General features: G+C 49.6%; 10 protein-coding genes across 10 annotated transcripts; 5 read left to right on the top strand and 5 right to left on the bottom strand.

The window, feature by feature from the left end:
- Positions 1–5: 5 nt before the first annotated feature.
- On the top strand, positions 6–868 carry C8Q69DRAFT_65985 (putative 50S ribosomal protein L36). Its single transcript, XM_028633892.1, has one exon. It carries the CDS (start codon positions 211–213, stop codon positions 727–729), a length of 519 nt encoding a protein of 172 aa, XP_028482926.1. The 5' UTR covers positions 6–210; the 3' UTR covers positions 730–868.
- A 1,358-nt stretch (positions 869–2,226) lies between these two features.
- Positions 2,227–3,469, bottom strand: C8Q69DRAFT_509230 (hypothetical protein; the record flags this gene model as incomplete). Its single annotated transcript, XM_028633075.1, has 3 exons — positions 2,227–2,686; positions 2,755–3,179; positions 3,302–3,469. 3 exons carry the CDS (start codon positions 3,467–3,469, stop codon positions 2,227–2,229), a joined length of 1,053 nt encoding a protein of 350 aa, XP_028482925.1.
- A 745-nt stretch (positions 3,470–4,214) lies between these two features.
- Positions 4,215–5,816, top strand: C8Q69DRAFT_65791 (hypothetical protein). Its single transcript, XM_028633891.1, has 3 exons — positions 4,215–4,597; positions 4,663–4,962; positions 5,030–5,816. Exons 1-3 carry the CDS (start codon positions 4,365–4,367, stop codon positions 5,433–5,435), a joined length of 939 nt encoding a protein of 312 aa, XP_028482924.1. The 5' UTR covers positions 4,215–4,364; the 3' UTR covers positions 5,436–5,816.
- A 305-nt stretch (positions 5,817–6,121) lies between these two features.
- C8Q69DRAFT_406102 (putative copper-transporting ATPase) lies at positions 6,122–9,730 on the bottom strand (the record flags this gene model as incomplete). Its single annotated transcript, XM_028628107.1, has 1 exon — positions 6,122–9,730. One exon carries the CDS (start codon positions 9,728–9,730, stop codon positions 6,122–6,124), a length of 3,609 nt encoding a protein of 1,202 aa, XP_028482923.1.
- A 2,125-nt stretch (positions 9,731–11,855) lies between these two features.
- Positions 11,856–12,970, top strand: C8Q69DRAFT_65712 (velvet factor-domain-containing protein). Its single transcript, XM_028633888.1, has one exon. The coding sequence runs from the start codon at positions 11,982–11,984 to the stop codon at positions 12,909–12,911; it is 930 nt and encodes a 309-aa protein (XP_028482922.1). The 5' UTR covers positions 11,856–11,981; the 3' UTR covers positions 12,912–12,970.
- Positions 12,971–13,337: 367 nt separating this feature from the next.
- On the top strand, positions 13,338–14,846 carry C8Q69DRAFT_65714 (hypothetical protein). Its single transcript, XM_028633889.1, has 2 exons — positions 13,338–13,715; positions 13,824–14,846. The coding sequence occupies exons 1-2, from the start codon at positions 13,457–13,459 to the stop codon at positions 14,552–14,554; spliced, it is 990 nt and encodes a 329-aa protein (XP_028482921.1). The 5' UTR covers positions 13,338–13,456; the 3' UTR covers positions 14,555–14,846.
- Positions 14,847–15,575: 729 nt separating this feature from the next.
- C8Q69DRAFT_446773 (RGS domain protein) lies at positions 15,576–16,809 on the bottom strand (the record flags this gene model as incomplete). Its single annotated transcript, XM_028629159.1, has 3 exons — positions 15,576–15,812; positions 15,870–16,596; positions 16,655–16,809. 3 exons carry the CDS (start codon positions 16,807–16,809, stop codon positions 15,576–15,578), a joined length of 1,119 nt encoding a protein of 372 aa, XP_028482920.1.
- Positions 16,810–17,538: 729 nt separating this feature from the next.
- Positions 17,539–19,419, bottom strand: C8Q69DRAFT_65748 (putative histone acetyltransferase). Its single transcript, XM_028633890.1, has 6 exons — positions 19,151–19,419; positions 19,043–19,099; positions 18,775–18,983; positions 18,608–18,722; positions 17,851–18,558; positions 17,539–17,795 (listed from the first exon to the last, which is right to left on the bottom strand). The coding sequence occupies exons 1-6, from the start codon at positions 19,322–19,324 to the stop codon at positions 17,778–17,780; spliced, it is 1,281 nt and encodes a 426-aa protein (XP_028482919.1). The 5' UTR covers positions 19,325–19,419; the 3' UTR covers positions 17,539–17,777.
- A 29-nt stretch (positions 19,420–19,448) lies between these two features.
- On the top strand, positions 19,449–21,371 carry C8Q69DRAFT_500509 (putative DNA repair protein Rad1; the record flags this gene model as incomplete). The annotated part of the gene is made up of 4 exons (XM_028632344.1): positions 19,449–19,726; positions 19,782–19,811; positions 19,870–19,924; positions 20,081–21,371. The coding sequence occupies exons 1-4, from the start codon at positions 19,624–19,626 to the stop codon at positions 21,369–21,371; spliced, it is 1,479 nt and encodes a 492-aa protein (XP_028482918.1). The 5' UTR covers positions 19,449–19,623.
- A 42-nt stretch (positions 21,372–21,413) lies between these two features.
- Positions 21,414–26,008, bottom strand: C8Q69DRAFT_513583 (DNA repair protein RAD50, ABC-type ATPase/SMC superfamily; the record flags this gene model as incomplete). The annotated part of the gene is made up of 6 exons (XM_028633318.1): positions 21,414–21,768; positions 21,828–25,517; positions 25,571–25,654; positions 25,705–25,795; positions 25,860–25,887; positions 25,972–26,008. The coding sequence occupies 6 exons, from the start codon at positions 26,006–26,008 to the stop codon at positions 21,760–21,762; spliced, it is 3,939 nt and encodes a 1,312-aa protein (XP_028482917.1). The 3' UTR covers positions 21,414–21,759.
- Positions 26,009–26,019: the final 11 nt, after the last annotated feature.

The following is a 26,019-nucleotide window of genomic DNA, read 5'->3' as shown; positions in this document are numbered from 1 at the left end:
CGCAAGATCGAGATAGTTTGATGGATACTTTGACTGCGCTGGGATCGGCTTACATAACCCAACCCGCGGTGTCCGACTCCGCTAAATTTCTCCAACTCCGAAACGATAAGACCAAAACTTCAAGGAGCTCCCCATTTTCTCTTTCACGAGCTTCATCAAGAGAAAACTTGCAGTGACTCCTTTCAATTGTCCAGTCACGTCTTAAACAAAATGTCGATACACCTCACCGTCCGCCGCACGGGCAGTGCAGCCGCCGGCACATCCTCGATCTTGTCCACTCCCACCTTCATCTGCACTCAATGCCGACATGCCACTCTGCTACGCAGACCGAAGCGTCCGTATACGTTTACTCAGCTGATCACTCTTTCTGACGGAAGCACTTTCACGCACCGCACCACCTCCCCGCTCCCTGTGTACCGCTCGACTCGCGACACGCGCAATTCCCTACTCTGGAACCCGTCCAGCACGAAGCTGATGAACGTCGAGGAGGACGAGGCCGGCCGATTGGCCGCTTTCCGAGCCAAGTTCGGTCGAAGCTGGGACGCAGCAGCGCCACCGGCAGAGGAGACGGATGGCAAGGTGCAGACCAGTGAGGAAAAGAAGAAGGCTGATGCAGAAGCTGCTGCTCAGGCGGCCCTGGATGAGGAGGAGGAAGACAACTTGCTGGATCTGATCAGCTCTTTTGGTCAGGAGCAGCAGCAGGAACCGGCTGGGAAGAAGAAGAAATAAGTGCTGCGGGATCCGTGAGGAAGAAGAAAGATAGTTGGAGTTGGATCATACATGGTTCCATGATCGATACACCCACTCTGGGATGGTTCATGATCAATAGAGCCGGACGCATACCCACTCTGGGACAGAACCATTGATTTATGTACGAATATTCTGAAAGAAAAGGAGGAGGAGGAGGATGAAATGGCGCGAGCGAACCTGCATCAACAGCCGACCCTTTTTATCTTGCCCTATTACATGAAATTCCTACCTCTGCTGTTTTTTTGGGTCGGCTGAAATGAACGGATGGGATATATTACACACATATCACGAAGCATATCCTTGCTTTCTTGCTTGTTTGCTTGCTTCTCGAGCATTGTTCGATTTTATTTACTTTTTTTCAAATGCTCCTGTTACACATTGTATGGATATATACTGTACACTTGCAAATCAGATTCCCCACTTGGAGCACAATGCATATGAGAAGGGTATCCTGTCTTTTCAGTCCAATTGTCTCAAATCTTTGAGATTAGAGACTGGAACTAGGCCGTCTTAAATAAAGGGAAAGAAGAATTGCCTGGATGAGGAATCATCGATGAGCAAGTAACTAACTAGATAACTATTAAGAGGAAGCAAACGAACAGATGAAGAGCACGACGCATCATTATTATCTATGACTAGCTAGCTAGATAAATGCAGTTCACTAACTCCAGAAGAGGGGGAAAAAAGGATATGGCCTCGAAAAACATACCAAAAGGAAAGAGTCGAACCTGCCCAGTCCATCAGAATCTAGTCTTCCCCCCAAACCAACCAACCCATTTACTCTTATGCATGTACTCCTTACCCAGCCACAGACACACCCTGACCTCTCATCACTCACAGAGGGACATTTAACCGCGAAGATATACCCAGCTCATGATTGATCCCTCCTCGCTTCCCATTTTACCCCTCTTGCATGGAACCCCCATGGTGTGCCGTAGAGCGTGATGAGGATAAAGATCACGACCAGAGCGACTCCGCCTATTATAGCACCGATTATGGCGGTGTCCATCTCGGTGTGTCGTGTGTCGTGTGTCTCCTTGTCCGAGTTTGTCCTGGGAGGTGGTTGTTGTTTTGTTTGAGGAGCTGGAAATGAGGAGTTATGTTGTATCTTCTTTTGTTTATATGGATTTTTTTGTAATGGTCCGGAAAAGCTTTCGGGGGGTTGATCAATATGGACTCGGTGGTAGGTAGGATAGGTTTATGATCTATGCTTGATGGCGGATCGCTCAGGGATAACTAGTATCTGGTTTCATGGGGTGGTATTTTTAAGGATGATACGTATGTAGCGGAAGAGTCAGTTAGATAGAGAATACATATTATCTAGAACAGTCATACTCTTCCGGTGATTTCCAAAGGGATCAGGGAGGTGAGTGACTTGAGAGTTGAGTCAATTTCTGCATTCCTACCCACGCCCTTCAACTCGCAGCACCATGCACCTGTTGATCGAGCAAAGACGAGTGAGTGGACTGCACTCTCTCACCACCACTTTTCATAAGACACCCGCTCGCTCCCTACCATGCCTTTGAGCTTGTCCGCCAACTCATCCGTCATCGGCGGCGGTCCGCAGATGTAGCAGACCGTCCCGGTGCCGGTCTCATCTCCGCTAGATCCAGTGACGGCGGTCTTCAAGTCCTCAGCAGTGATACGACGATCATGGATCTTCATATCTTGAGGTGTAGATATCTTTAAATCGGGATATTCATTCAGATTTGTGAGAAACAAGTCCAAAGAGATACGGAGACGTCGAGACGGAGCATGCGAGTGGATAATCTCCCGTATACGAGACAAGAAGAGAATCTGATCTAGTGCCGCTTGGAAGTTGCTGACGGACTTGCTGGGAGGAAGCCGGGTCGAATATAGGAAATGGACTTCTGTTCCAGGAGAGAGAGTGGCCGTGTCGTCATTTTTTAGATGGGATAATATGGATATGAGAGGGCTGTATAATAGTTAACAATAATGTCCTCAGAAAAAAAAAAAAAAAGAAAGGGAAATGGACACACTAACTTTATACCCACTCCGCCAGCGATGAAGACGACATTTCTGATATCCTTCGTGTTAAACCCAGCTGGCGGCCATATGAAGCTGCCTCCCACGCGAACATTTAGTTCTTTGCCGAGGATCTCTTCTTTGGGTCTCCACAGCCATGCAGCTGCAGGATTAGATGGCGCGTTTTGCACTGCTAGTTCGACATAGGGTGTTCTGCCCGTTGACCGCACAGGAGGTAGATCTTCCTCCTCGATGGACAAGGACTCCGTTGGAGGCTCTGGCGATGGAAGGAGATGGGCATCTGCTGGAGTGGAGGTTATGGTGAAACCACCCGCATGGGATATTGACGGAATGAAAACATCCAGCCATTGGCCTGGGAGAAAAGTAAATTGCTCCGGATTGGGGTCCGCCTGGTCGAGATAACCGCGAGAAATCAGCTTGATCTATACAGTTAAACAATATCACGGGGTGAGAGGCAATGATAGCATTGTAGAACAGGCACTCGATCCATATAAAGATCGAAGAATGTCTACTTTTATATATTATGGGGAATGGATCGTCATACTTCTCCTTCATCTGTTTGGTCGCCTCCTGGCGGCAACGCCAGCCGGAGCAGGCGGATTGAGGGGTTGACCTGGTCAATCTGTGATATCCGGACGGGGTACAATTTATTCTGTCGTGGTTCTGCTGCTGTCCGCAGTTCATGCGGAATGGAGTCTTCTCTTGTACTCATCTTGCTTTGGGGAATAGCCAGACGACGGAGTTGGGAAGCTCGACAGGAGATTCGCGGACGCACCAGTGTGGTATAGGATGCCAGTGATCGGAGATTCCCCATGCAGTAAGTTAGTGTCAGTTAGTTGTTAACTGAGATCTAATCTTACTTACTTTCCCCGCGATGACGTTTGGAGCCAAAAGAAGCTCGAATCAACAGAACAGGCGGATAGAATATGTCAAGTATCTCTGCGCTGCTAACCACAAGATCACCACTGAAAGCGCCCTCGAATGCTTCTGATCCAACAGAATGTCCTGGCCCTGCAAGCGCTCGCCATCCGATCACCTTTTGACTTGTTAGCGTGTGACGGGCCGCCCGGGAGAGATGCTTCTTGCGCCGTTCATTGGCGACATCTTCAACGCCGTCACATCTTCGCGCTGGCGGACGATCGTCGATGCTGCAATCTCACTGGCGCCTTGTACTCAACAAGCATCAAGCCACTGCATCTCAGGGAACCCTCGGCGCTTGTCAGTCTTCTGGTATTCGACATATCGTCCCACGGCCCAAACCCCTCTCCCCAATCCCAGTCATGGAGGGCAGTCTGGCCGGCCATAAGACCAGGGAGCGGATTCCCCATATCTGGACCGTTTCTCCCAGGCCTCGTCTTTGTCCGTGAGATTGAATTCTTGTCAGGGCCGCAGCGAGTGTTTCGATGGCAGCGTTATGAACGGGCAGCCAGCCGGTCTGGCATAGATGCTAAGTACTTGACGCTGTTTACTATTACTTATAGATCCAAGAAAGCGATTCGCGATTTCGCGCGATATCCAACACCTGTTACTCGACCTTGAACTCTCATCCATCCATCCATCCAGACAGACAGACAGACAGACAAAAGTGCAGAACAAAAGCAGACATCATGTTCTTCCCAAAGAAGTACCGGTCGCACAAAGCGGCCTTGATCATGATGGCGGCAGAGTTCCCATTTACAGTTGTGATTCTGATACTCACCGGAATCGCGGATCATAACACATATCGAACGAAGCTTTGGCAGGACGGCGCCGATAATGGCTTTAACAGCGCTCCAGACGAAGCCATCTACGCTGCTGCCAACTACAGACCATATACAGCCCCCATGGTTTGGAGCTCATTGTATGTTTTTGTGCCAGATATTGAATCCACTCTAAGGACATACAAGCTAACAAATATACTCATAGCCTGACGGAATATAACCTCGTTCTCGGAGTGCTGAGCACTTTTTTCCTACTCACCAAGGCCCCGATGCAAATCCTACGGGTGTTTTACCCACCCATTTCCGTCGCCGTACACGGAGCTCTGATCGTGCTGTACTCAATAGCGGCATCATTCCAAGCAGGCAAAGATATGTCCGATCCGCAACACCCCCAGCCAGGACCACCATGGTATATCACCAAAAGCTGCAGCGTAGCAGCTCACAAGTCCAACATCGGATACTGCGAGCAGGCAAAATCCCTCTTTGCCATCACCATCATCATCACGTATGCAAAAATCCTATATAACCTCTCTTTCCTTCTTCATCTAGTACTAACTAACACACATCACCAGCATCATCTACTTTTCCGAATTCATCATTGCCCTCATTTCCTGCTTTTCCACCAAAGCCGAGCGCGAAGCATACCGCGAACGCCGCGAAGAGAAGCGCGCTCTCAAAGCCTACGAAGACTCGATCCTCAGAGCTCCCCCATCGGGAACCTATCCCATGACTCCAGGCCCAATGACAGGGACCTCATTCCCAGCAATGACCCCGCGCACTCTAGCGTTTACTCGACTCGACAGCGGATCCCAAGCAAGTGACCTCCCGCTTCGACATCACTTCAGCACACCGAATCCGGGTGGTCCTCTGCATTTGCATACTGGTGGAGGTTCGATGTCGGGATATGCGTATCAGGAACAGCCGCAGCCGCAGATGTATTTCCCACCACCGCCGACGCAGGCTGCAAAGTATGGTTGAAACTGGGTTTTTTCTTTGTTTTTTTTTTTTTTACTACTAGTTCGGGTCTTGTATAGTGAATACTACAGAAATGGATGGGGTCGATGATTCTGGGCTTGAATTGGCCTGTTTTTTGTTATTTGTTCGCGGTCAGGGGCTACTTACTTCTTGCATCTTGATCGATGTGCACAAGATGGACATTGCTTTTAATCTGGCGTCGCTATTTCCACTCTCACGGCCAATTATCAGTTTTCATTTTCATTCACTTATCATTTTCGAAATGTGATTATCCATCCACAAATATCGAATCCCTCCCTGGAGATATAGTCTGATGTAGTTTCCGTATTTATTGCCCAATGCTATATAGAAACCACGAGGATCTACATATTAGTCTTTATCTTAGATCTATCTTTCCTTATAAATTATACACTTTCGTTCATTACTCTCATTGCGGTGTCCATACAGCCTAGACTATATACAACTGTACAAAGTCATCACGGCAAGGAACTACATGCATGTACTGTCTGTCTAGCAGGACTCTACCATGAACAAAAGAAATCTGACAAAAAAAAAGGGCCAGCAAACAATAGAGGTATCATAGAAGTTAAAAATAACCCAGACAAAACAAAATATACACAAAAAAGGAACAAAAACATATGGACTCATCCATGAACATGACGGATGATACATACTTTCTACCGAGGTGTTTAGACTGGTTCGACCGTTTGCAGTGGAATGTAACCTTCGTCGCCTCTGGCTCCTGTTGATCCCTTGCCGGTAATAATGCCAATCGCGGCAGAAGCAAGAGCTTTGAATTGATCGAGCGCACCACGAGGAGATCTTGGGACGGAGGCTGCTAAGACTTCGGTCCAGCGCAGGTCTCGAGACAGGTGAGATCTGATCTTGCCCGTCTGTACTTCCTTTTCCAGCCTCTCGACGCTCATCCAGCGTGGGCGGCTCCAGAATTTGAGGAGCAGACTGCTGACGACGACGGAGACACTCGATGCAGCCATCGCGGCGCCAGCGGCCATGGGATGTAGAGTGATGCCTCCGAATGGGAGGAAAAGACCCATGGCGAACGGTAGACCGATGATGTTGTAGACACAGGCCCACATGAGGTTGAGTCTGATGCGGTTGAAGATCGAGCGGGCCAAGGAGAAGCTGGCGGGAACAGACAGCAGGTCATCCGGTCGCATGAGCACAATGTCGGCTGCTTCCATGGCGACGTCGGTACCCGATGCGAGCGCAATTCCCACAGACGCGGTAGCCAGGGCTGGCGAGTCGTTGACACCATCTCCAACCATTGCGACACGATCTCCGCCGGCCTGAAGCTCGGCAACGATGGTCTGCTTTTGGGAGGGAGACACGGAAGCGCGGATTGACACAGGTGGGATGCCCACTGCCTTCGCAACGGACAGAGCCGTGGAGTATGTGTCGCCTGTGATGAGTGAGGTCTTGAAGCCCATACGATGAATTGCGGCAACTGCAGCAACAGCGGATGGCTTGAGCGAGTCGCGGAGCGAGATGGTGCCCGCGTACTGACCGTCGACGGCCACATGAATAAGGGTCAGCCCGGCGAAGTCATTTGGCTTTGACGGCACAGAAAACGCAGAGGCAGACTCGTCAGGAGGCTGAGAGTCGGGGTCAACGGCTTCAGGGACCTGCACATCCTGGTCCCGGAGGAAGGACGCATTTCCCAGCAGGACGCGGTACCGCGTGCGTTCAACACCAGAGTTGGGCTCCACGACGGCAGAGATTCCCTTGCCGATAGTAGCTTCGAAATCGCCCACACTGCCATCCAGCGTCTCTTCGCTAGAGCCTCCAGTCTCCACCTTAGCAGCTTCGACGATAGCTCTTCCCACCGGGTGTTCACTTCCCATCTCCGCGAGACCAACAATCAGCCACCATAGACGCCGGCGCCAGTCGTTGGATGACCAAATGCGTTCCATTCTCGTCTCAGCGACGCTCATTTTTCCTACGGTCAAGGTTCCTGTCTTGTCAAACACGACATGGTTGATCTTTGTTGCGGCTTCCAAGGCAGCGCCTCCCTTCACGAGGATACCATTCTCGGCGCCCACTCCCGTGCCAACCATGACCGCTGTGGGAGTGCTAAGGCCAAGGGCACAAGGACAGGCAAAGACAATGACGGAAATACAGAGCTTCAGGCATACCATGACCTTCCCTCCGTTACCTGCCGCATTGAAGATCTTTGGCGGATTGGGGAGGATGTGACTGAGAATCATCCAGCCGATGAAAGTGATCAATCCAAGGGAAATAATGGTGGGGACGAAATAACCGGCGACGACATCAGCCATACGCTGGATAGGCGCTCGACTCGTTTGGGCTTCTTGCACGAGGTTGACGATCTGGCTAAGTTGAGTGTCTCGACCGGCTCTGGTGACCTTGAAATCCATCGAGCCAGCCGTGTTGACAGTACCAGCGATGACGAGACTGCCTTTCTTCTTGTGGATCGGAATGGCCTCTCCAGTGATCATGCTCTCGTCAACATAGCTCTCTCCGCGGATGATAATACCATCGGCCGATACCTTGTCACCAGGTCGCAAAACGACAACGTCACCGACCTCAATCAACTCGGTTGGGATTGTTTTCAAACCCGCGTTTCGTGTGTGAGCAGGGGTGGCCTCGTCAGTCTTCTCCTGCGGCGACTTCGCTGAGGTTTCCCACTCCTCTGCGGCTTTCTCGGCAGCGATCGGATCTTCGTAGATCGTCGCCATCGAGGGAGTCAGAGACATCAAACGTGATAGGGCTTTAGACGTCTGACCCTTTGCTCTGTTCTCCAACCAGCGACCAAGAGTGATGAAAGTAATGAGCATGGTGCTTGTGTCGAAGACGGTATGCGGTCGTGTGTGCGGCGGGTACCAGATAGCCATGAACATGGTGAAGACACTGAAGAAGAAGGCAGACGATGTGCCCAACATGACCAGGACGTCCATCGTGGGAGAACGGTGTTTCAGAGACTTGAAACTGGCAACGTAGAAGCGCATACCAATACCAAATTGTACTGGGATCGTAAGGACCAGACAGATGAGATCCCCCAGGTAGAGACCAGGCAATATCTGGAACTTGCCAAAGTCCAGCGGCTTCAGATACATAGGGACGATCATGCCCAGAAGGAAGACCGGAATAGCAAAAGAGAGGGAGAACAGGAACGCCCGTCTCCACTCCTGAATCTCCTTTGTCTTTGACAAGGACTCCAACTGCGCATTATTATCATCTGAATCGGACACCAGAGCATTAAAGCCAGCGGCCTCGATAGTCTCCACGATGGAGCGGATACCGATGATGGACGAGTTGTAGCTGACAGAGGCCCGTGATGTAGCCACGGATATAGATATTGAGATGATGCCGGGTTTCTGGCGGACTGTTTCTTCCAGAGAGGTTGCCGCAGCAGCATCTGTAAGACCATAGAGGCTAAGGTTTACTGACTTGGACGTTTTGGAAGACCCGGATGTATGCGGTTCGGAAGACACTATGCGCGCATCAAAGCCAGCATCATCGACCAGCTCGACAATCTTCTCCGCAGACAGCTTTAGAGGATCATGGGCGATGACTGCGCGCTCTGCCAGCAGACTGATGTTGAACTGCAGGAGACCATCGACGCCGTCAAAAGCTCTCTGGACGCTCGAGGCGCATGCACCGCAGGTCATTCCGTCAATAGAGACCGTCGTCGTCAAGAACTTGGGCTTCTCCTCAGCCGGTCCCTTTGTCTTCGAAGACCGCGCCTCTGACGGTTTGGTGTCCAGCACTGTAGCGCCAAATCCACGATCCTCAATTACTTCTGCAATCTTCTCCGGCGTGATCACGGACGGGTCATGTTCCACGACCGCACGCTCTGACAGAAGAGATACACTTATCGATCGCACGCCGGCCTCCTCTTTTAATCCTCCCTCGACCGCTGAGGTACAAGCACCGCAGGTCATTCCTTCCACTGCCAAAGTAGTTGTCACCATCTCCGGACCGTCGTCCTCGATCTCGTCTGCCTGGGTATCTGGAAGGTCGGTGGATAGAACTTGCGCATCGAAGCCCCGATCCTCGATCAGCTCAGCTACTTTATCCGCCGGTAGCTGCGACGGGTCATGATGGACCACCGCCCTGCCCATCACCAAACTGACAGATACGTTCCCTGCACCGGGGACATCTTTGAACGCACTCTCCACTGACGAGGTACATGCTCCACATGTCATCCCGTCCACCTTCACCGTTGTCGTGGCCATGTGCGCGGCCGGTGGCCCTCTGGAAGCGGCGGACTCGTCATCGGCTGTCGTAGGCACTGGCGCATACGAAGAGGACGCCATCGCGCTCGGATTCGAGGCAGGAAGCAGAAGAAACAATCCGACAAGGTGTCTTCTAGCACATGGAGTGCTTTTATCAAGGGGGGCTTGATCCGATGCTATCGAATTCGAATTCTATCCAGCACACGCAAGTCCGCCGCCGATTGACGTTTGCGGAACGGAAGTCAAAGCCAGGCTTGCCTCACGAGGTTGAGCGGGGTGGTTGGGGATGGGTAACACAAAGAAACAAGAATAAGCAACTCTAGGAGAACATTAAAGAGAAGATAATAATTATTAAAGAGAAGACCAGCTCTCTAGAGAGGGATACATCCAGTCCAAATCCCGGGCGGGAATTATAATTAGTTATACTGGGCAACGACCGGCGTTCATCCAGCGGTTCTCCCGGCTCGTCCCAGCAGGCTGATTGGTCGTCGATGCTTTCTCAGCGCTGAGATGAGATGAGGTGAGATCAAAATAACAAAAGAAAGAAAGAAACGAAGAGCTGTGGAACTCAGGCTTGTCTTTTTGTGTCCCGGGTGGCCTGAGATTTTATTGTCCTGTGTCCATCCTCTATCCGGCTCGTCTTTCCGTATTCCTACTGCGCACAACTTGGTGAAACTGGATCTGCGACGGCCGCGAAACACGGAGCAGCCAGGGATTCATAACCAGCTTCCCAGAACAGGATTATTATTATCTCTATCGAGTCTGCGTTATTATAGCTCTTCCCTGGCACATTTTAAAGAATGTTATTACCATACCTCTTTCTGCTTGGAGTGCGCTAGCTTAGGCTCTGAGCCGGTGAAGTCTCACAGCCCCAGTCCTGCCGCAAGCCACCGTCTGTCTTTGGTCATTCTCAGACCCAAGTGTCATAGATGACAAGATTAGGCCAGCTCTTAGTTAAGTGATCAGAAGCGCTTGTTCACTCCAGGCGTTCTGTCTAGTGACTTACACTGGCGCTCTAGCGACAGCACAGGTCGTTATCACTGACCCGCTTATGGTTCTGACGAAACTACTAGATGGTTTCATCGATCGCCTCAATGTTTTGTGACCGGAACAAAGAAACACCCAAGCTTCGCTAGGACAAGATCAGCCAAGCCACTCTTTCTGGTTGCAGCCTTGGGGATCTAATACGCCGTGCTTACGCGGTGAAAGCCGATATCGGATTGTTGCCATTGTACGAAGATTATTGGTCCCGAAGCATCGAAGAGGAAGTAGAAACAAAGACTCTATAGCTGTTCTTCTGTCCGAAATCCATTAACTAGTAGGTATTGCATCCAACTGCTGGCGCACAAAACCGTGTTCTTTGTGGTTGCTCACACGCCGTGTGGTAAATTCACGCATCGGCGATAGTAGAGAAAAACGCTTGCCGCCGGTTTTGGAAAAGACACATGAAACATGTCCGTTTCAAAGGTCGAAACCGAAGTCTCTTCTGGCCAGTCTACAGAGATTGTCTGCTGAAGCTATAGGCAAATCGAGACGAACGGCATCAACCTGGCAAGTAAAAATGTTGCATCGAGCATTCTTCATGAATACCCCTCTTGGTGGGTTTCTTTCCACGAACAATGAATGGTTCTCTTCTGCAAAATAAGTACAAAAGTGAATACAGACTCTCTTCTACGGTTGTAAGATAGCCATCTCTCAAGGCCGGGTAATCTTTCTAAAAGACAACATCCCCAAAATCCCGCGCTCCTGAGAGTCTCATGACCATATTAGGCAGATGGGGATGTCAGACTGAGTCACAAGTACCGTAGAGTGAACCCTTATTGCTTGATCCCGGGTGCATTGGGCGGGAGGTTGATGAGATCTTACTCCACGTCTCGATTCGGAGCCGCTCTGAAATACCTAGGCAGCTAATCTTGCGGCTGAGCTTGGACTAGGTAATAGATTAGACCAGTCTTTAGATCTAGGCTGAACGGGAACCGTTATTAACAATGTTGATTCGGGTCGGTTCCTCATTCGGATAGGAGCCAGGTCATGTCGAGGAAAGTGCTAAGCCTATCTCAGTAAGAATATGAACATATTAAACTCCAAATATAGGTTCAAGTATCAATACAGAGCGGAGAGATGATTTCGTTAGGGATCGTAAATGGAAAAGTAGCTCTACCAAAGCAAGGCAAGGAACAAGGAGAATCAGTTAACTATGTAAAAGCCCTCCTAGAATATCAGATCGAGCGATCCGAGATTCATTCTAATTCAATTGCAAGCACAACTCAGGTATACGTACATCTCTGTGGTTCCATACACGATTCAATAATTCCCAGTTACATCTCTGATTATGCCGACCACTCATAGAGCCGATTTCGAATTGTTGATCCGCCAACAGCCCGATCGGGCAAAAATGGCTGGCAGCAAAGAAAGAGACCGCAAGCCCATCGATCCGCCACCCATCATTCAGCTCAGGATTCGGGACGGTAATCATTATCTCGCGCAGAACTACCTGCAAAACCCATATTATTTTATGTGCATGAGTCTGTACGACGCCGCAGAGGATCGTCCGGCTACGGTGCAGCCGTCTACCGCTCTCGCAGGAACACTGGTTTCGTCCCTTCACCGACTGAAGGACGTCGATAATAGCGACGGAGGCTTCTTTATTTTCGGGAACTTATTCATAAAGGTTGAAGGTGAATTTCGGTTGAGGTTCACTCTCTTCGAGATGAGAAAAGACATTGTTGTCGGCCTCGAATCTGTCATCTCTGATCGCTTCACCGTGTCTTCCCAGAAGTACTTCCCCGGTATGACAGAATCGACGTTTTTATCAAGATCATTCGTGGACCAGGGCGTGAAGTTAAGGCTCCGAAAAAGATCCCGGAAAATAATGAAACGGACTTTAATGCCAGAAGATTATTCTCAATCTGCGCTATCTCGACCTCCTAATTACTCGTCTCTGCAAACAGCCGGTACATTTGGAGGATATTATTCTATTGATCGAGACTGTACTTCATACTATGAGCGGCCTCTGAAGTTTCAGCGGACCTCCGAGGATCCCAGTAGAGGTATACATAATAATGAAGAGTATTTCGCACGGCACATGGGCGCTTACCCCGAGAGGGTGAATCTGTATGCAGACCAGGTCAATGCTTACCAAAACCAGGCGATGCAAGAATGCCCTCCAGAGCGAACTCCAGTGTCTGATTATACAATCCCTCACGGCCATCTCCATCGATTGGAGCATCTCAGCAAGCCCAGGGTACAGTCAGCTCAATGAGAGTGTAACTAATGGGGCTGTGACATTGTTGCAGCAATGGAAGAGTACCCAGCTGGTAGTGATTCTGCACGAGATGGCCCCGAGAGAGCTACTGTATATTGACACATATATTTCTTTTCTATGTGTAGAATAGGACTGAATAATACTTTAGCCTGAAATAGACCCGGATTTCTGTACCTGGCACCGAGAAACTGTCAGTGTATATATATAGTGCACCGTCGTATGAAGTATATCCGCTGCGGAGGAGCTGTTTGCACTGTATGCAGAATAACCCCATCCAACTACCATCACCGCCGGCCATCACCATCGTTATCAGTCTAGGACTTGCAAACAATATTCGAGGAGGCTCCTCTAATCGACAGTATCAAGTTGGCAAGTTAGCCTTTCAAGAGCTTAAAAATCGTCCGTTTTCCAGCCCGCGGGACGAAACACTCTCCCAGAGCAGCTACTAGTTATCCGTCCCTCCCAGTCCCTCAAGACAGCTCCAACATCTCTCTTGCCTAGCCCTCTCTGCTCATGATCGTGACAAGGGTGCATCTACGATAATGGATCAAGCTCACGCGCGAGCCCTGGAGGCTCTTCAACCATTCATACACGTTGCGAATTCCAACAGCGCAACTTCCCCCCGGTTCGTTGCGAACTTGATAACGAATGCCACTTCGAGCCCCAACACCTACGTCTTTGCCGAGCTTCTGGAGACACCAACCGTGCAAGCTCTCCGATCAGCAGACACGCCAGAGGAATACAAGGGATATCTAAAACTGCTCGAAATCTTCGCCTGGGGAACATGGGAGGAGTATCAATGTGAGTACCCCGCTTTCTTTGATCTCCCATCACCTTTTTTCCTTCTTGGAAACTTCAACCATAGAGCGCTGTATAATACCTAACTAATCTTTTATTGTCAATATACAGCAACCCCCAACCTCCCCGCTCTCAAACCGGAGCAAGAGCTGAAACTCCGTCTCCTATCTCTCCTCACCCTCTCCACCACCCTCAAGCCCCTCACCTACCAATCTCTCATGACTTCCCTTTCGATCTCTTCCCCGTCTGAGCTGGAGTCCCTCGTTACAAAAGCGATCTATTCCTCGCTAATCACCGCACGTCTCTCCCCCGCAACCAACCCTCCTACGGTGCATGTGACCTCCGTCGCACCCCTCCGTGATGTTCGACCTCAATCCGTAGCTACGATGATCGCCATCCTGACGGAATGGAAGAACCGCTGCGGTGGCGTGATCGGCGGCATCGAGGCCGAGATCGCACGCATTAAAATGGAAGCAGAGAAACGACGTGCCAAGGAGCGCGCACGGGCAGAGCTCCTAGAGCGAGCCCTGAACGGCTGGGAAGGTGAGGATGATACGGACGGGGAGTCAGGAGGCGGACGCAGAGGTGGTCTGAGGTCCAAAGATGGCAAGCATGGCTTTGGCGGCGGCGCCGGTCCTGGCAATAAACGTGAATTCAACGCTGACCACGACGACGACGACGGATACTGGGATAACGGGAGCGATGGCGCTGGTGATTCGGGTGCTGGAGGATCCCGTATGGACATCGACGAGGGAGCCGGATCTTCTTCCAGAGCGGGAGCTGCGGGAGGGACAGGGGCCAGACAGGCAAAGCGCATATTGAATATGGGGAAGAAGTCCTGAGCATTATCTCAATTGTTAAAGCATACTTAATGAACATACGACGGCCTCTTAGAAAAGGGTAGAAAAGGGAGGATAGGATATGGACTAACTTCTCCCGTCCTTAGAATCAATGAAATGACAACAAGAAAGGAAACTATCCCTCAGATATACCGTCCTAGCTAGATTAATATCCCTCCTTATTTTGCTCCAAAGAAGACCCCTCAAGAGTATTTCTCCGTCACGCTATAATACGAGACTTCTGATCTACCATACAAGCATACTCTAGTAAAATCTCACTACCAAACTGTAACTACAGTCTACGATCTAAAAATGACTAAGAACAATATAACCCTTTTCGCGAGAAATGCGTTAGATTCGAAGCATGCCCCATTATCCACACCTGAAGAGAGATAGGGCCGCCCACAAGTAATCTGAGAAACTCATTGTACATTACAAACATCGACTGCATGGGAGAACAAAAAGTAAAGGGGTATTATGTGCAACGAATCGAAAAGAAACAAGAAAAGAAAAAGACTCTGTACCGGAGAGGCTAAAGGTGCTGGGCATGTTGGGAAAAAGGTATCGAGGGAGAGAGAAAGAAGATAAAATGGCGGGAGACAGATTGCAGTCGCTCAAACTCGTGGCGGGTGCCGTGGTGAGGGATATGTTCAATTGCGAAAAAAAAGAACCTGGAGATTTCACAGGAGAAGATCGGAAAGATCAAGACGGAATATGAGACAGACAGAAGAGAAATAGGTTGATGAGATAAGAAACAGGAACAAACAAGTCGCTGTCGCCCTCAAGAGCGGTAACTGCTTTTTTCCATAACTGGATAATGCTCGAGAACTCGTTCGACCTGTTAAGAAACCGATAACACCATACGCCTGGCTGGACAGTAAATCTCGGGATGATATCGATACGCTGGGCCAAAGGAAACCATGCGAGATTGCCGCTGATTGGATAGCGGGGTAATACCGGAACGCCACAAGAAACATAGGAAAAGGACAGCAGGTAGCTGATTTTCGAGAGGGTATTTGGGTGTTCAGAGCATCGTTCCGGGAACGAAAATGAATAGCACACAGAGTGCAACAGCGAGGAGAATTGTAATGAAGAGAGTGGCAGTCGCTCGTTTGTTGAGGAGACGGCGCACGTAAGGCTCCTGGATCCGCGTCCAATTCATGAACGTGTACTCGCTGTACCCAACCAGGGCCATAACCGGGTCGATCTTGTACTGGTAGGAAACAAGGAAATAAGAAGCTATGGCGAAAGGAAGGATAACCTATCCCAGCAGTCAGTAAAATGGGACTCGATCGTTCAAAGCAAAGGAATGGCTTACCCAGCAGCGGATATGTCTTGGTTTATCACTCAGCACTACGTAGAAAGCAGCCCAGAACCCTCCTCCGAAGGACGCCAGCGCAAATGCCAAGCGGGCCACAATACTCAAGGGAACCAAGTTGCCCAGGGCCTTTGCTTGCAAGAAACCAGGGAAAGCATCGCGCTCCATGGCTTGGAAGACGTAGTCCTTGGCAGAGTCGAAAACTTCTGGATCATCTCGGCCATCATCCTCGATCATGTTGATACAGCTGTTCACCATGTTCTCCGGAAGGATAATTTCGCGCTCAGATCCTGGAAGTAGGTATGTATACAGGATCTTTTCAGCACTGGCGCGAATATCCGCACGAGTCACAGTATGGCCAGGTGAGCCAGAATCGATTCCCGGCTCAGGCGTAGTCATGAAACTCTCGCGAGGGCGCTGCTCGTTCGACGATACTCTTCCGGCGGATTGAGAGCCTATACTGCCTTGCGGAGAAGACCCCTGACCTTCTAAACGCAGGAAAGCAGAGAGTTTCTGATCGGCGTCCTTCTCTTCTGAGTTTCTGTTGTGAAAGCCAGACGGACCGGCTTCGTCAAGTGGGATATCTCCCAAGTTCTCCAGGTTCTCTAGGACAGTCGACGACCTCTTGCTTCCCGCCTTCTCGAGGTCAGGAGTAGCCACCAAGACAGAGCGGCGTAGTTCGCGGACATAGTGTCGACACAAGGACATGTGTTGCGATACATCCAGCCTGCAATCGTGATTAGACAAGACGCACTTTTATTTTGAGACACCAAGACTAAACGTACCAGAAATCCAAGTAATCCACAGAGCGCTGCTGATCGCGCATGTAGATATAGAAAGAGAATAAGTCAACTGGCGCAAGGGTGCGACGGCTGAGGACCTCAAAAAGGGTCGGCAGCCGATTGCGCCGCTCCATCTCTGAAAGAGATTCTGTAGCCATTTCTTCTGCACCTCTTTTGTTTGTACAATTGAACGATCGCAGCCTCTGATGAACACCTCGTGACAGGGGGCATCAACAGTGCCGACCGTGGAACTCAGGGGCGCGTCAGTAATAAGGGAGCGGTGCACCAGTCGCACACAAACGCGATTATCGACAGTAGAGTGGATAAACCACCAAGAACAGTGACAGGATACTGTCCTGCAAGAGATCGTGCCCCTGTGTTGCGACCGCTAAGCCACAATGGTGAATGCCCAGAGCCGATATGGTGAGAGGAATGCGGGTATCAACAGTGGTTTCTGTAAGACGGATAGAGAACCCCGCAACAGCTCACCCTGGGCTGTAGAACACTTAAGACAGGAACTGATAAGCAGCAGTCGACGCAGTCTGGCATAAAGCAGGGTTGAAAGCCAGTCCTGCCAGTGAATTTATGAAAATGTTGTTCTCGTACTCTGCAGCGATATCCCTCTGAAAGTGAAACGCCCGTCGCCATGGCCTGGCGGCTCGGTAAAACATGTAGCCGAAATTAACACATCAGCGCAGTGACCGGTCATGACTAGCAGCCCAAAGTCGATGGAAAGGACCATGCTAAATTAAAATAGCGCAGGAAGGCTAGCGATATTGATGCGTTGATCTGATGGCCCCCAGGTGCAAGTACAGTACCTATGCTTAATCAACCAATAGTGCAGACGTAGCCTCGAGTGACTTCGCGATGGCCAAGGACCTTGTATACCCAGGTGCCTAATCAAAACCATCTGGCTGCTTCTTCATTCGATAATGTTGTACGTCGAAGTCGAGCGCTTTGGCCAGTAGGAGGTCTGTACAAGATGTGCACACAGTCCTTATTATAGATACTTCTAAATCACATGTTCTCCAACGCCGATAATCCACTTGACCATTGGGTATTTTATAACCGGAAAAACTCCGTCCTCATCGAATGAAAAGCCGTGCTAGCGTTACATATTGTGTTTCTACTGGTCGGCCAAATGCTGGAAAGGCGTTAGTGGGAGGAGTTTATAATTGCAGGATATGGACAAAACTTACCGACCACTCGGGGATGTTTCTGATTTGCTGCCACATGAACTTCTCGAGCTTGTTCGCGCTCTTCGCGTAGGGCGTGTTCTCGCTGTTATACGTTCGGCAATTGTCGAACATCAACTTGGCATCCTTGATGAAGTCCTGAGGAGTCGGGTACATATCCTTCTCGTGCTTCTCTTCCATCGTAGACAAGTCCATGGGTTCTTTGATGACTTCATAGTAGTCTGGAACTTCATCACGGTTGACCGGTTGAGCAAATGGCCATGATGCGCTGTGATTCTGCATGTCGTTCAGAAGATGCAGCAACTGGTTGTAATTTGGTCCGTGCCGTGGTTGACGAGCCAATTCGTCCATGTCCGGGGACCACCCTGACTCCTTGATCGCAGGGATACTGAGGGGGTCAATCTTGCACGGGCCATTTCTCCATTCCTTTGGCGGAGGGTGCACTATATGCGATTTGCTAAAGGCGCGAATCTTCGCATGAACCGCTTCCTTTTGTTTCAGGAGCATGCGACCCGCTTCGAGGTACCGGATCTTGGGAAGCATGGTACATTGCATAAGAGTACCTCCCTCGTAATCCTTGATGTATCCCATCCAAATCGATTTGTCAAGGGCAATCTCCTTGGTAAAGCCTTGTTTTTTGAAATATCCAATGGCGTAGTTATCGGCATAAGTCAGGAAATGCATCACATCTGATGTTGCTTTCACATAATCCTACACTATGTTAGACTATATATGGTAAAGGGAAAGCGAGAGCAGGTACCTTAAGGTGTGACATGAGATGAGCACCATACCCCTTGACCTGCTGATCGGAGGAAATGGCACAAAAGACAATCTCAGCGAATCTTCGACCCTGAAACGGCCGGTACGTGATGCCCCTGTTTGATGTTAGCGGAACCAATACCCCGAATACGATTTCACAAAACGTACCCAACGACCTCCAAAGGATGCTTGATAATGGCAATCGACAGATGTGTTCTATCATACACCAGTCGTGCGATATAGTCTTTAGGCATCTTAGGTAGCTGTTTCTGGAAAATGCACTTCAGGCCCGTAAGGATGATAAAGCTTTCCCGTTCCCCATCGTTATTCACCACACGAAATTCGATCTCGCCTCGGCGTTCTTCAAGTACTGCTGCCTATATGATGCAATCAGCGTCAATCGAGCTAGGACCAAGCGAGAATGGAATATGCATACCTTCTCCGGGAAGGGAACGATCTTGAGCGGCTTCTTCTCGAGCTTCTCCTCTTCTTCCTGCGCAACATGTTAGTCTGCGACCATTTCAAAGAGCACAAAACCACGAACCTTCTCGCCTCTCTCCGGGGACTCAGTGCGCGCCTTCTTGAGCTTCTGGCTCGAATCCGGGGTAGTGGCTTCTTCCGAGGCCTTGCGCTTTGAGCCTATAGGGCTGTCAGATCGCCCTTCCTGAGGGAGAGGACCGCATGGAATATGCTCACCCTCTGCCGTTACTTCTGCCATGCTGTCACGCAATCAATCCGTCTCGAGGGTGCTGTTGTTCAACCAAGGTGATGTCGCGGGTGGTGGCGTATCTTGAGCTGATCTCCGCGTTCTGGATATGGGGTTTAGCTCCGGGATTACGTTTATCCGACACTCAATGGGGCCAGATCGACCGGAGCATCAACGCATTCTAGTTCTAGATCAACCTCGAGGACGAGGTGCTCATGAAGAGGTCTATCACCGCTATCACGGAGAATCGATCGCGGAGCTCCAGTATCCTGTTCTTTATTTGAAGCCGTCGACTTGCTGACAATACCTCAATGTCTCTCAACGAAGTCTGGGAGGCTACCTCCGCGAGACCTTACTATCCTCTCGTCTCCAAAGACGCGCAATTCTTCGTCGGCTTCACCTTGATTCTGAGTGGTCAGCTCGAATAGATTCCGATTTGTCTGCATGGAACTAACATATAATATTATAGCTATCATCCTCACCGGTCTCTTCGGTCTCAGTGAGTACCTCATTCATGACAGACACGCTGACGCCGCCGCTCACTGACATGTTGCTAGATCGCTCTCTTCTGAATATACCATTGCTGGGACTGCCTGCCTCTCTAGCGCTCGGGTAAGCGACATATTTCTCACATCAAGCGGTATATGTCTAATCAGTCTTTACTGCGTAGATTCGGATCCGTGTTCATGATCTGCGCCGCCGGAGTTTACGTTTAACCTCCCATTCCATTCTCGAACAATACCCCTATGCTGTATAATGTACCATAAGCTGGAATAAGGAACGAATCTTTTGTTATATTCTTCAGGCAATTCTATTGAAGACCTTTTTCTCCGCAATCGTTCTCCTGGCCAGGCCGTTACACACGTTGAAGATGGCAGGAAGAGCACCTATTTTGTCTGCGGTGTCTAGCAATGCCAATCAACTCTACACCCTATTGCGTTGCATAGGGATTGCTCCCAAGGCATCGGTTCAAATCACGCCGGAGGGTATCCGGTTTTCAGTCGAAGAAAGCCGGGTCATGCAAGGCCTGGCCTTTCTCGACAAAGCTCTCTTTACCAGCTATACGTTTAATCCGCCCGCCGAGGCCGACCACTCTGACAACAATGACCAAAATAGCCCTGATAATGACGGCGGTAGCATCATATACCCTCATTTCCTCATTTCCCTCTCTGCTCTGCTGGAAACCCTCCAGATCTTCGGGGTGAACGACGCGTCAGCAGCAAGCAGCTCTGCCCCTCAGTCAAATCAGCCTCCTTCCAGCGCCTTCAATACGCCAGCCTTGCTTCTCAACCGGTCTTGCACGATAAATTACCCCGAGCTCGGAGCCCCTCTAAGCATCACACTCTCTGAGGCAGGCGTCACGACAACCTGCGAGTTGACGGCTTATGAGCCTGACGATCAAACCTTCGGCACATCGCCCGGTGACTTCGAAATTCCTCTCCAGCGAGACGCTATCATTATGAAGATCATCATGCGCTCTGCTCTACTCCACGATGCTATCAAAGAACTCGACTCAACAACCCCTACCATCCTCACTATCTCCGCATCAGCGAAGCGCGAACCATTCTTCGCTCTCTCCGGCTCAGGCGGACCCTTCAGCGAATCAACAGTAGAGTTCTCAATTGACAAAGACCACGAAACCGGCAGTGTCCGTTCGGACACTACTCATAAGATCCTAACTGAGGACGGATCATCCAGATTACGAGCCAAGAGATCCAAAATAGCACCTACCGCCACGGAGACTTTCCTAGTTAACCCGCCACCTTCCATGGGTGTTCGCGTCAAGCAAAACTATCGTTTCGCACTCATCCGCAAAGCTGCACGGGCTATGGCGGTCGCGAATAAAGTGAGCATTCGAGGTGACGTCCAAGGCGTACTGAGTCTGCAATTCCTAATTGATCTTGGAGACGGAGGCGGTACCACTGGAGGAGTCCAACCTCCAGGCGGGTTCGCGGGACATGTGAGCTTTGTGGATTTCCGGTTCGTGCCATTAGTTGATGACGGTGAAGAGCAGTACGAGGAAGAAGATCGTGATGAAGAGGGGGAGGACGTAGAGTAAGATATTTTCTAGTCGCATATCGAATTGAAAAGGACTATGATTTCCTGTTATATGAGAGTGGATACGTCATTCTTCCTAGAACAATTATCTTGAACACACAACTTTCGAGGAATTAGCATATTGAAACGAGTTGAAGCATAATATAATACTATTCTTTAGCATCGTATCATGTTTTAGCAAAACGTAGTAGATCCCATTGATTTCCCCGAGTTTATTCGCATTTTCGTCCTCGAAGCACCACAACGCCGATGCTTGCATATAAAGAATTGTGGTAGATAAGCTAAACCGGAGAAATGATACTGAACACTATATGTGGAATTTCCCGGGCTATAACGACATAAAATTGGAGAAGGATACGCAACTCGAGAGACTGATACTGGAGACATAATTACATAACCTAGTTTGATGTCAGTATATAACAAACCGGGGCCCTGTCCAGAGACATGATTAACATACCTCTGCAATCGATTGTCTTTCGATAATCGATTTCTGTCTCTCGTTTCTCGATACACGGTAGTAGTAGTCACAGAAGTCGGCACACTGCATATGATGCAAGAACTCCTCGTCGTGGGTGATTACAATGAGCTGGAAGTTAGCTTGTTGTTGACGCGCTCTGATGATATCGTGTAGTGACTCGGCAAGAGATCTGATGTTATCTCTATCGAGATTCGTAGTTGGCTCATCAAGTGCGATGAGACCGCAGTTCACGCCAAAACACTCTGCCAGAGCAAGGCGGATGATGATACTAGCGAGGACCTTCTGACCAGCACTGCAACGACCACGCATGTCCATCTCCGCGTCTTGCTTGACCATGCATACGCGATAGTTGTAGGATCGGTTGCCCTTGGCGTTCTCATTGTCAGAACGAATGAGAATTGTGTCCACATCAGTACCTCTGTAGGTCTTCTGCCAGAGTTCACCAATGATTGAATTGATCTCCTCCATCTTGAGACTGTGGTATTTCATGATAGCCTTGTCTAATGCACTTCCGTACCGAGCCAGGTCCTCGACAGCAGCCTTCGTCGTTTCGACTTTGATGTGGGCCTCTTTGAACTTGGCCGCTGCATCTTTATAGTCCGTATTCCAGTCGGCAAGCAGCTGCATTAGTTGATCATCCTTTGATTTCATCTCGCCCATCTTGCTAGCTTGTTTAGCAGCGAGTGCGTTGTGTTCACGAGTGCGCCGTTCAGATTCCTCCTTGAAGCGACTGCGATCAACTTCTGCGTTCTGTGCCTCCAGCTTCTCGATTTCTGCTCTGACTTCTTCCAAGGCCCTGTTTGCCTGGCGGTAGGTCAGGTTATCAGAGTACTGCCGCTTTGTATTCTCACTATCCTTCAATTGAGAGGAGATCTTGTTGATTTCTCTTGTCATGTTTCCGAGTTCTGTCTCAAAAGCCCTAATCTCTTCTTCGACACGAGTAAGCTCCTCTTTAGTCTTTTCTAGCCGATCAGGACCACCCCGTTCGGTGTACGATTCGATGTCATCGTTTGCAGTGTCCAGCAGGTGTAGGTTATCCGAGAGGTTAGAGATCTCCTTCTGTAGCTCAGCCTCCCTTGCTTCGGCACGATGGTGGATATCATCGTACTTCACTTGGGCTTTCGACAGTTCAGGGGCGAGAGCTTCAATGTCTCGATCCGCCTTCTCGATTGCTTCTCTCTGCTGCGCGTTCAGATTTCGGTACTCTTCGATCCGGGAAAGAAGACTCGTCTTCTTTTCCAATTGGTAGTTGGCATTATCAAGGCTGCTTTTGACATCACGCAGTTCCAATTCCAATTTATTGATGTTGGTCCGCGATTGATCTTTGTCGTTCGTCAACTTTGTGAGGGTCTTCTTCAGAGCGCGTGACTTCTCCCCAATTCCAGCGATCTCGTCTTGAATGTCTTCCAGAGTCCTCGAGGAGCCAGAGTCCTGTTGCTTGGAAACAAGCTCCTGGATCTGAGCCTGAAGCGTCTTGATATCGCTCTCGTGTCTGAGTATGGTCGAAACTGTTCGTGAAAGAGATTCAACGTCTCTCCTCCTTTCCATCTTCTCGCTGACCACTTTGTCATGATCTTCTATGCGGGCCAACAGTGATTCCTTTTGAGAGTCGCATTCCTCTTCTTCCTTCTCCAAGGCAGGAATATCGGTCTGCGACAAACGCATCCAAGTGTCATACTCTGTGTTAACCGAGCGTGCATTTTCGAGATCATCTTCTAGCTGCTGCATATTTTCATCTTCGGCATCTTGCGTTGCCTTCTTCACAAGTGCCTCCAATTTATTCTTGAATGCCTGGAACTCCGCCTCGGTTCTGAACGGTCTCGCACAGGTCCTGCACACCTTCTTCTGTCTTGCTGCATCGAGACATTTGTTGAGATATTCACCCATTCCAGCGTACTGATCAGCATCCTTTTTGGCCATATCAAGTTGGGCTTGCCGTTGTTTGAGCACTTCGGGGTACTCGGCGGGCTCATCATCGATTGCTTCCCGGATACTCTTGATGCAACTATCGAGTTCCTTCTGCTTTTGCTTGAGATCCTTCTTTATAGTCTTCAGTTTGAACTCGACATGTTCGAGTTCTCTGCTCACTCCATCACGGTCACGCTCAGCATAAGTCACTGCCTTTGACTCTTCGTCTAGTATCCGTTGGAAATCTTGCTCTAGGGTTTCAGGTCGCCAGCTCTGGCCGATGAGCTTTGATAGCCTGTCACCGTGTGCTCCAGTCATCGTCTCAAGGCTGCGTTCACGATCTTTGAGTTCTTTCTTCAGATGATCCAAGCGAGCCAGATCACCTGCCTTCTTGGTCCCCTCTATAAGCTCCGTATTCAGCCTAGAGTTCTCATCTTCCAAAGAACGAAGCTCCGAGTTGATCTTCTCGATCTCATTATCCCAAGAAGCTGAGCGCGCGTGCTCCTTTGCCTGGGTTAACCGTGACTCAATGTCCTCGATTTTTGACTCCAGAACAGCCTTACTTCCCTCGTCGATATCGATCTCATTAAGTCTCTTCTGGTACGTTGCGGCATCCTTATCGTTCGCAGATATCTGTTTTCTGGCCGCATTTTTGGATTCCTGCAACGCAGATTTTCGTTGTCCGATCTCATTGAGGACATTCTGTGTTTCTCGCAACTCCCCTTGGGCTTGTTTTCTTGCACGTTCCAGGCTGTTGTTCTGGTCTTTAAGCAACTTGCGCATCCGATTCACGAACTCCTGAATGTGCGCATCATCAAGTGCATCATCAAATCCGCGAATATTGTTCCGCCGAGCCATTTCCTTGATCATGTTCTCCCTCCTCTGAACCTGCTTCTCAAAATGGGCTGCGTCGCTCTCACACTTGCCAAGCTCGGCTTGCTTGACACCCAGTTCTTGCCTGGCTCGCTCTATTTGCTCTTTGATATCCATGTATCTCTCCTTCATTGACTCCTCCTGTTGTTGGTACTGCATTTGCTTCGACTCGAATTCTTCAAGGGCGGACTCGAGGAATTCATCTGAATCGTCAAGCTCGACCAGATGTCGCTTAATGTTATCGATGGTAGTCTGGATACTCTTGGCCTCGATCCGCTTTCCCTCTAGTGTACCAAGAATCTCAGCGTAGCTCTCCGATTCCTTCCAGGCCTTGTCAGCCAGTTCGGCCACGCGGCGCATCTCCTCGGAAAGCCGTTGTGATTCTTCCCTGAGAGCTTCGATTTCCTCCTGCAGCTTAATGGATCGTTTCTCTGCACGGTCCGCCTTTTCCTTATCTTCCTTTGAGTGCTGTTCCATGATCTTATACTTAGCCAGCTCCTCATTCTGTTTCTTTCTCAGAGCCTTGATATTATCGATCGCCTTTGTGTATTTCATAGCTTCAAAAATCTCATCAAACCTCTTCTTAAGCACAGATGGTTCGCTCATCGGCCATAGACTCTCGTCCTGATGACAGAAAATGACCGAGTCGAGAACGGCCTTTGACACACCCAGGTATTGGGGCATGATCTGATCCAGTTCCGCGACACGGGACGAAATAGCCGTCCTCTCGCCATCCTTGATCATCAACAGTTGTCCTTCCAGTGTCTTTTGTTGTCGGGTCAACTTCTTGACCGTGAGTTGCAGACTTCGAGTCGCTACCATTTTAGCACCCGAGGTGCTCTGGAATGATATTTTCACCTGAGCCAGAACCTCTTTCTCTCCACATAGCTGTGCAATTTTTCAGTAAACGTTTCGATCGACAATGTAGGTGACCAACGAACCTTGGGGTCGTGTATGAAGGCACCCCCTTTGCTGTTGGGTGGTAGCTCGCCGGTAGTGGCATATTTGAGACATTCGATGATCGTCTGTGACACCTATAAGCTCCCATAACTTATATCTTCCCCGGTATACGTACAGTCTTTCCGGATCCGTTATATCCAACAATCAACGTCAGAGGCGTGTGAAACTGTATGGTTTCGCTCCGGGTGTTGTCGAACGAACGAACACTAAATAAACACGGTATATTAGAATATGCCTCATGAAGTATGTAGAATTCAACTGGAGCCATACCCAAGGATCGAGAGCTTATCGATCTTCGCTATCGCAGTGTTAGATCTGATGATTTCAGTGCCCCGTCAGAAAATAACTCACACCTAGATGAACTGTTAGCACAGAAACAAACCAGAACACAAATAAAGAAAAGACTGCACAACTTGCATTTTAGGTAGCT

This window comes from Paecilomyces variotii (genome assembly GCF_004022145.1).
Source record: "Paecilomyces variotii strain CBS 101075 chromosome Unknown C8Q69scaffold_10, whole genome shotgun sequence".
Lineage (NCBI taxonomy): Eukaryota > Fungi > Ascomycota > Eurotiomycetes > Eurotiales > Thermoascaceae > Paecilomyces > Paecilomyces variotii.
The sequence above is the reverse complement of the archived record's forward strand: the minus strand, read 5'-3'. Positions and strand labels throughout refer to the sequence as shown.

What these genes read in the sequence shown, in the direction of transcription:
- C8Q69DRAFT_65985 (XM_028633892.1), top strand. Translation starts at nt 211, where the DNA reads ATGTCGATACACCTCACCGTCCGCCGCACGGGCAGTGCAGCCGCCGGC.
- C8Q69DRAFT_65791 (XM_028633891.1), top strand. Translation starts at nt 4,365, where the DNA reads ATGTTCTTCCCAAAGAAGTACCGGTCGCACAAAGCGGCCTTGATCATG. An exon ending in CCCATGGTTTGGAGCTCATT is followed by an intron (nt 4,598 to 4,662) that starts GTATGTTTTTGT and finishes ATATACTCATAG; the next exon opens with CCTGACGGAATATAACCTCG. An exon ending in GCCATCACCATCATCATCAC is followed by an intron (nt 4,963 to 5,029) that starts GTATGCAAAAAT and finishes ACACATCACCAG; the next exon opens with CATCATCTACTTTTCCGAAT.
- C8Q69DRAFT_65712 (XM_028633888.1), top strand. Translation starts at nt 11,982, where the DNA reads ATGCCGACCACTCATAGAGCCGATTTCGAATTGTTGATCCGCCAACAG.
- C8Q69DRAFT_65714 (XM_028633889.1), top strand. Translation starts at nt 13,457, where the DNA reads ATGGATCAAGCTCACGCGCGAGCCCTGGAGGCTCTTCAACCATTCATA. An exon ending in AACATGGGAGGAGTATCAAT is followed by an intron (nt 13,716 to 13,823) that starts GTGAGTACCCCG and finishes GTCAATATACAG; the next exon opens with CAACCCCCAACCTCCCCGCT.
- C8Q69DRAFT_65748 (XM_028633890.1), bottom strand. Translation starts at nt 19,324, where the DNA reads ATGGCAGAAGTAACGGCAGAGGGTGAGCATATTCCATGCGGTCCTCTC. An exon ending in CCCCGGAGAGAGGCGAGAAG is followed by an intron (nt 19,100 to 19,150) that starts GTTCGTGGTTTT and finishes CATGTTGCGCAG; the next exon opens with GAAGAAGAGGAGAAGCTCGA. An exon ending in TCGTTCCCTTCCCGGAGAAG is followed by an intron (nt 18,984 to 19,042) that starts GTATGCATATTC and finishes TGCATCATATAG; the next exon opens with GCAGCAGTACTTGAAGAACG.